This window comes from Brienomyrus brachyistius, chromosome 8 (assembly GCF_023856365.1).
Source record: "Brienomyrus brachyistius isolate T26 chromosome 8, BBRACH_0.4, whole genome shotgun sequence".
NCBI lineage: Eukaryota > Metazoa > Chordata > Actinopteri > Osteoglossiformes > Mormyridae > Brienomyrus > Brienomyrus brachyistius.
Genome location: NC_064540.1, coordinates 11,679,254 through 11,687,989, shown reverse-complemented (window position 1 = coordinate 11,687,989; position 8,736 = coordinate 11,679,254). Strand labels below are relative to the sequence as shown.

Here is an 8,736-nt window from a genome sequence, read left to right as displayed (position 1 = left end):
TCATGATAATAACGTTATTGGCTTATCACACAATATATGGACATAACCGCTGCACGATATTGGCAAATTGTGTTTACATACATGTTTGCTTACATAACAATGAGTGCCCCCAACATTTTAGAAAGTCAAGCTGCCCCTGCCCTACCTCTGCCCTGCCTCACCTCTGCCCCTGCCTCGCCTCTGCCCCGCCCCTGCCCTGCCTTGCCTCTGCCCTGCCTTGCCTTTGTCCTGCCCTGCCCTGCCCTGCCCTGCCTTGCCTCTGCCCTGCCCTGCCTTGCCCCTGCCCTGCCCTTGCCTCTGCCCTGCCTTGCCTTGCCTCTTCCCTGCCTTGTCTCTGCCCTGTCTTGCCCCTGCCCTGCCTTGCCCCTGCCCTGCCCTTGCCTCTGCCCTGCCTTGTCTCTGCCCTGCCTTGCCTCTGCCCTGCCTTGCCTCACCTCTGCCCTGCCTCACCTCTGCCCTGCCTCACTTCTGCCCTGTCTTGCCTCTGCCCTGCCCTGCACTGTCCGTGCGGCGCGCTTACAGAGCAGGGTTCTGCAAAACTGGGTTGGCATTATATTGCCTGTAAAGGACTGAATAACTACCTGTATCCAATATATGATGCAATTTATGTTAACAGAGCCAGAGAGTCCATTTTACCTTTTTCGTGTGTGATTTTATTCATGTTTTATTTACATTTTGTTGACATTCTAATGTCTGAAAATTCTTAGGAATTTAAAGTTCATTGCTCTTGGAAAACATGTACTTGCAGTATTATGCTATAATGATTTCAGTATAGCCATAAAATGATATTACCCAGACAGTGATATCGTTTATCACAATTATTTCTGGGACAGTGTATCATCCAACAGAAGTAATTTGTGATAGATTAGTGTTGAGAAAATGGTGGCGCAGGTCTCAGGAGTGCTTTATTCAGTTCTTGCTATTTATCTGATCAGTAATTTATTGTTAAGACCATTAAAACTTAATATTTAGCAATTTCGGATTTGGCTCTTTTTTGCCCAGGATTGTACAAGTATTTTCCCATATACAGAAAAAGCAATCAATATTTAAAAGAACATCCATCAGTCTTTCATATCTTTTATCCCAGGAAGCATCCAAAATGTGTCCAAAATGTTGTTTCACTTTCATTTAAAAAAAAAAATATAGATCTGTTCTTTGAAACATTTTTAAAACTATATTTTAGTCTGGCTGTTTAGGTTTTATGTTTCTGAACTAGTAATCATTGTTTTTAATTCAAACTTAAGTAACTGATAACCCATCTAAGGCCGTGGCAACCTGGAGATTTTTCCATGGTCCTGTGGTAAGTTTGTTTGAATTAAATTAATCGGTATATGCAGAGGAAACATCAAATCCAACATAACCAGATCAAATGTCAGCCACAAAGCTGCAAAGGTTTGATTTGATGTCCATGTCATTGTGAGGTAGCCCTGCTAAATGGCCGATGAACTATGAACTACTGTGAACTACTGAAGTGTGAAAATATCCAAGATGTAATTTCCCCCATGTACACAAGAGAGCAGGATATTGCAGAGTAAATTAAACAAAGTTTTTTTTTTTTTTTTGTGCAAAGTCATCTAAGTAAGGCACACGATCTGAAGCTGCTGGCTGTGTGTCAGCGTCTGAGGCATTATCCCCAATACAATCACAGTGCACTGCTCTTTTCAGTTCATTTATACCCTAGTTTTTGGTCTGGAGTTCTAAAACTTTGGTGTGTGTTTTTTTTTTTTCTGTGACTCAATAAGTAACATCAACAAGTGCAAATTTCTTTTAAATGCGCTGGCTCATCAAAACTTTATTGTGGGCAATTATATGAGTTTGTACTTTGGCTTTTTTTTGCATAGGATTCTGGAAGTCTCTCTCCGTGGGTGACCTTGTTTTTAGCCAATGCCTGAGGCAGGTCTTATCTGGGAGGAGACGATATAAGGAAAGAGTGTGTGCAGTAATGCCATTCACTGCTTTGTGATCGCTCTTAGTAAGATGAAGAAATCCACAAGTTTGAAAATACGCCTCCCTGCCCTCGTACTTGTCTCTGAGATTGTGTTCATTGCTCTCTATGCTGGCTTTGTTACATATGACACTGATGCTAACGCAAAGCTACAGGACAACATGACAAATCCAATGGAAAATGATCTCTATAAGGACTATCCTGTCTTTGTTGACGTTCAGGTGATGATATTCATCGGCTTTGGCTGCCTTCTCGCCTTTTTGCATCGCTATGGGTTCGGTGGCTTGGTTTTTAACTTCCTCACGGCCACCTTTGCCATCCAGTGGGCGATTCTTGTGCAGGGGTACTTTCAGTTCTACTCTGACGGCAAGATTCACCTAGGGGTAGTTAACCTCCTCAATGCTGAGTTTGCCTGCGCAGTGGTGCTGATCAGCTATGGCGCTGTACTGGGAAAGACCAGTCCTGTGCAGCTCCTGGTTATGGCTTTGCTGGAGGTCCTAGTTTTTTCCATCACTGAGTGGGCTGTCCTTAACCACCTAAGAATCAACGATGCAGGTGGGTCCATTCTTATTCACGTCTTTGCTTGTTATTTTGGGCTGGGAGTCACGTTTGTTCTGTATCGGCCAAGCCTCAACAACGGCCACGAAAATGAAGCCACCAGCTACCAGTCAGACATTCTTTCAATGATGGGGACCCTGTTTCTCTGGGTCTTCTGGCCGTCCTTTAACTCCGCTGTGACTTTCAAGGGAGATGACCAGCACCGGGCCATTCTCCACACGTTCATCGGCCTTAGTGCCTCCACCCTCACTGCTTTCGCGCTCTCCGCCCTGCTAAGCCAACGGGGCAAGCTCACCATGGCTGATATCCAGAACGTCACCCTGGCAGGGGGTGTGACAGTGGGGGCGTCTGTTGACATGATGATCTCACCGGTGGCTGCATACATTCTTGGTGTGCTTGGGTGCATCGCCTGCTTCTTCGGCTACAAATACCTCACTCCATTCCTGGCTCAGCGCTGTAGGATCCAGGACCAATGCGGCATCCACAACTTGCACGGCCTGACTGGAATCATCTCCTGCCTGGGTGGAATTTGGGGCATTATGATGGCAAACGAAGACACTTATGGGCCAAGCCTGTATCAGACCTTTGCCCATAGAGCACCTATGGAAGGGGACCCCAGGCTTCATGAACTGCAGCAGCTCATACCAGGCCTCCAGCCGGGCTTGGGTCGCACCGCCTCGGAGCAGGCCCTCTACCAGGTGGCTGCTATGTTCTCCACCATAGGGGTGGCAGCAGTGGGCGGCATTGCAACAGGATTTGTCTTGAAGCTTCCTTTCCTAGCCTCGCCTTCCGATGAGTGCTGCTTTAGTGATAAGCCGTACTTCCATGTGCCCTCTGACCATGAGAGTCTAGCAGTTCCCAAGCTCCCCGAGGGTCCAGAAGACACGAAGGTATAAGTTTGTCAGACATCTGGCTCAACAGATGCTATTGTACTGTAGCAAAATCATTTCTTAGTCCATCCAGTGTTTTCTGTTACTACAGTAATAATATCTTCATTTTTTTATTGTTGCCATGTGGGACCAAATCTTGATTTCCAAGCATGCTGAGATCCCCTTACTGTCTTACCATTTATTTTGCAAATTAACCGGTCAGAGTGACCAGTTAAGCAGTTGTTAGTTATCTTTTAAAATGCCAGTTTTTGTGTAACCATGCACTAGTTTGACTCACTAGAATTCAACTTCTAGTTTAAAATAGTTTTAATAGTCTGTTTTTTAGCGGTTTATTTTTGGCACAGGCTAGTCTTCTTGAAGTATTTTGAATCCTATTTTGCACAATTATTATTTTTCCAAAGACAATGAACAAAACGACTGGTTTCATAATTTTCTGTAAAAATTCAGTGGAGGTATCTGATTTGGAAATGTGTTTGGTCTACATTGTAATTTGTTGTTCATTATTATAAAGTGAAACATATATATATTATATATATGTGTTCAAGAATTTTTTGATGATGGTGATGCTAATTGTTGGGTGCCAAACGAAATAAATGCCCTTTTGTAAATAACTTTTTTGTCAACAAAAGCAGGTTGGCGCCTTGCACGGCAGCCTCCGCCACCGGTGTGTGAATGAGTGTGTGGATGGGTGAATGTGAGGCATGAAATGTAAAGCGCTTTGAGTACTCGTAGGAGTAGAAAGGCGCTATATAAATGCAGTCCATTTACCATTTACCAAAAAACATGTATTGACTGTAGCACAGCAGAAGGTGCAATGGAGACGGAAAAAAATGCAGGACACATCAATGGTGTAATCAATCAGATTTAATTGATTAACACACATTTTATCAACACCAGAAGAAACACAGTTTGCTAATGTAGCAAAAACAGAAAGTTATCCCACACACGCTGTAGGAAAGAAGCTTAGAACAACATAAACTCAGGAAGAGCTAAATGTCAAGATCTGGCTCCAAAGTAAATCGATCAGTTTGTCTATCTGATTAAAAATAGGTGTGATGGCCTTCTTGGAAAATATGACAGCAGTGGTGGACAGGTTGGGCAGAAGAGAGGCGGCTTTGTCCTCCTGCTTTGTGGCTGCCTTCCCAGGACCTCGCGAGGGCCGCTCTGTTTGCAAAGCCAGAGGAGGAATGCGGCGGAGAACGACAGTCCGAGCTGCTGCCCTCTTTCTGCGGGTGTCGGCGATTGTTTTCTTTGCAGACAAACCCTTAGCTCAACAATGAAGTGTTATGTGTCCCGCGTGACTGACAGGCAGCGCGTCTGATGAGTTAGATCACCGTGCGCTTCTTGTTTTGTACTGCGTTTGTTTCAGGTTACTTCAGCTCTGGCTGTTTTTGCTGGAAGCGCCCGGCGGCTTGCTGAGGTGTGGGAAATGGCTGTCCTCCCTGCTTAGGGAAATATTCGCTCATGCCTTTTGGATTATGTAGCTCCTCCCAGACCACTGGCTTGCTGGCATACAGAGTTGTGCAGAGGGCTGACTTGCATCTGTTTCCATGGTTTCCGTTGGGGACAAAATCAGCTGCTTCCCTTGGTTCAGTGAACAACAGTTTGGGGCACGTTCAGCAGGACGCTCCAGGCTAACCTGAAACAAGAAATGCCATCTGTGCCAGCAGCTTGGTTGCTGGGACTGGGCCCCGAGACGTGCAGGGCGCCCTTGGGGTGCCTGAGCAGCTGCTCATTTTGCATGGATGGTTGGAAGTGTCTCCATTCTGAGCACCTCTTTGGAATTTTACTGAGCAGGGACCCCTGGGTTGGCATATTTAACCAAAACCACTTTCAATCACAGACGGTCAGGCTAATTGTTATGTTGGACGACCCCCAACCCTCTCCAATCTACTCGAAAAGCCCTGATGGAGACCCAGCACAAACACACAATAGTACATCAATACAGGTACAGATCTGATTCCCCTTTTCCTTTGATGTACAAAGGAAAACACACCTCGTGTATGTGATTATAGACTCAGATGCTCTTTTTGCCTGGTTTTCAGGCTGAAAATACTTATAAAATACACTTGATGTTTTAGTCTTTCTACATTAATTGACGTCATCCAAATTGTCCTTGAAGAGATCACCACCCATCCATCCACCTGGTCAGGGTCACATGGGGCTGGGGTCCCCCCCAGATGGGGTATCAGTGCGAGGCACCATATCACCCAATTGCAATAGCTAATGATTCTTTAGATTGGTGACACAAATGGATGAGCTCAGGTTGAGATGCGTCACTTAATTTGACTTGGTTTGTTTGCAAGTTCACTCTTTTCATTACGATTTTGCAATGCCTGTTACGGTGGCAGAGTTATTTACCCTGTGTCTGTCTAGTGATGATTCTCTTGACAGTACGATTTAGTGGAATGATAGGTGTATACTCTAACAATGCAATAATGATTGCTTATCCTGTATCACTGCAAATGTGTTATGAAGGTAATTGTGCAAGTGCACAGATGGGAAAATGCTGTTTGTGCACTCAGCAACATATTTGATGACATTATCTATGAAGAGTACAGAGGGTATGATGCTGAGGTTATTGACCTCTGCAGATCATTAAAAACTATCATTGCTTTGTGTATAGATATCCGTTCTTAGTTCCTTGCCAGATGATTTTCACCATGCTTACTTATCTTGCTAGCAGTTTTACTCTTCACCTTCTGATAGAAATACATGCAGGCTAAGTAACCCAATTTTCCTAAAAAAATTAACCCTTTAACTCTGCACTGGCATTGTGAGACATCAGAGAATTAGAAATCCAATTAAACTGTTATGCATGGTTTTGAATAGCGCCACCTGCTGTTGGTCAGTACAGTAAGTCATGTATTGGGTGAACAGAGCAGTGTTAACAGAAGCATTTTATCAGTGACTTCAGCTCACTGTGTTGCGAAATAACACCAGTATTATGTAACCTGGGGAAAGAGCAAAACAGTAGAAGAATAAGGGACACAGCAGAATTATTTAGTTCTTTACATGCTTAGACATCAATGTGTGCTGCTACACTGTGGAGAATATCTGGAAGCTGATTGGCTGACACAATCATAACACCAGAATGGATGACCTGCGACAAAACACACTAATATGGAGTTTAGGCAGTAAAGCTGCAGCCTCACTTACATCCTTAAGTACTTATGGAGATACGGAGGATGTACTCTGGATCTACGCATCAGTTTCATAAGAACTCTAAAATCGAAATGTTGAAAGTAATGTGCTCTCTTTAGTATTATTTCAGAACACAAGGCAATAAAATTATAAAAAGTATACATTTTTTTATACTTTTTCTTATAGTAGATGTAAAATAATGTGCTTAATTATAGGAATGTTCCATGAAATTTTAAATGGTTATTAATTATTTCAAATGGATCTGAGGTAGTAGAAACTGGTTCACCAAACTGACCAGAGTGCAATCAGTTATGTAAAGGAAAGAGGAATGAAAATAGTTTTAATGATCAAAATCACCATTTTGTCCAGGACAAAGTCACTTTAAGTAACATTGATTCATTTTTGGAACTGAAGCATTTGTGTAGATTGAAAGTGTAATGAATCGTATAATTTATGATTTAAGCTACAGACCATTTAGTCTAGAATGAGTGTCTGCTGAATGAACTGGGCAGATATAAAGGAGGTTATTTCAGCTAAAGATCAAAGGGTCAATGATTAGAAGTAAAATAAGTTGGCATCCGAAATATGACTGATCTAAAATGCAGGTTTTCACACCATATTATAGTACATGAGTACAAATGCACATATATGAGACTAGTTTGTCAATATACTTCCTGCACTTTTTCAACAACACTTACAGTTCATTGTCATTTTGCACATTCTGCATAGCTACCTTATCCCCATATTACAGTACATATTTATTATTTATTCTTTATCATATCTTTATATTCTTATCTTACATTGTTTTATCTCATAGTGTCCTTATCAAGTATTGCAGGGCTGTTAAGTGGCCATCGGGGGGTGTGATATTTACGGTCTTCTGAGGTCCTACTTTGGAAAGATAATTATCCATATTGTGGTTTTATTATTTTGATGTGGGGGGGGGGGGGTAAATGGAGGGGGGGTGGCACACCATTAAATCCACCATTAAGTCCTACCACTTCATGCCCCCCCCACAATTACAGCTACAAAAGTGAATCATATTCTGCTGAATGTCAGTAATTAGGGGACTGACTATCTGAAGTGTCCTCAGATCTAAGGAACAGCTCACCTAAAGGTTATCCCAAAACCCTGCACAGACACTGCAGATAAGATTGTCCACCCCTGACCTAGATGGATAGATAGCACTGAAGACTCTCTAAAATATATCTTTTTTCAGTTTAGGCATGTACGGCCCCTTGCAGTATTACTATAGATCTGACTCACCATCTCTGTGCAACTGTACATTGGGAGCAACACAAAGCTGGGATTTAGTTCAGGAGCCACTTGTATCCAAGATTAATGCACGAAGATGCTGTAAGGTGCACAGAACAGCGAAGGGCAGTAATGCACTGTGGTCTGATGAGTCACCGTTCACCCATTTTGCTACATCCAGTGGGTGTTAGGATAAAGCCAAAGGATGCCTGATGAGAGTCTGATGAGAGTCATTAGACCTGCCAATTGCCCTGATTGGTCGTATAATAGCCAGAGAACATGAGGCCACTCTTTAAGACCAGGTGCATTCAGTGGTGCAGTCACTGTTCCCTCATATTGTTCCCATATTCTAAGATATTAAAGCCCCTGTGCACAAAATCACCAGTGATGGTGTAAACACCAGAATGAAGGCAAACACCTGCCACAGCCTCCCCAGTCACCAGATCTGAACACAAATGAGCCTTTATGGGACATTCTGGAGCTTAGAGTACATTGGCGATTTCAGCCTTCTTAATCTTTAAAGAACCAGAGATTTGAAGAATAGTCCAATATGGTATAACATACAATCAAGAAGGACTGACACCAAAGAGAGGTACTCTTCCTTATTATGTCTTTGATATTAATAATCCCCTTACCCACTCTGCCCCCGATCGACTTGTCTGCAGTACAGCGGCTAGTTTCCAGACTTTAGAAATTTCAAAATAAAACATCGTAACATAAAAACAAATCCGACCGAAATTCCACATCCGACTTAATTATATATGGCCATTAGGGGAACTGTGCACTTCTTGTTTGTTTATATGAATAACATAGACTCACTGCACAAAGTATGCTGATCCCAGCATTTGTATGACGGCGAGGGTCCAAAGACCAATGTCTGTCATAGGCCTATAGATTAAAAACTAGTTAAAATGATCAAAACAGAAAAAACCGTCCCATTAAATA

General features: G+C 42.8%; 1 protein-coding gene across 1 annotated transcript; it reads left to right on the top strand.

The window, feature by feature from the left end:
- The first annotated feature begins 1,851 nt into the window (after positions 1–1,851).
- Positions 1,852–3,839, top strand: rh50 (Rh50-like protein). Its single transcript, XM_049021801.1, has one exon. The coding sequence runs from the start codon at positions 1,978–1,980 to the stop codon at positions 3,397–3,399; it is 1,422 nt and encodes a 473-aa protein (XP_048877758.1). The 5' UTR covers positions 1,852–1,977; the 3' UTR covers positions 3,400–3,839.
- Positions 3,840–8,736: the final 4,897 nt, after the last annotated feature.

What these genes read in the sequence shown, in the direction of transcription:
- rh50 (XM_049021801.1), top strand. Translation starts at nt 1,978, where the DNA reads ATGAAGAAATCCACAAGTTTGAAAATACGCCTCCCTGCCCTCGTACTT.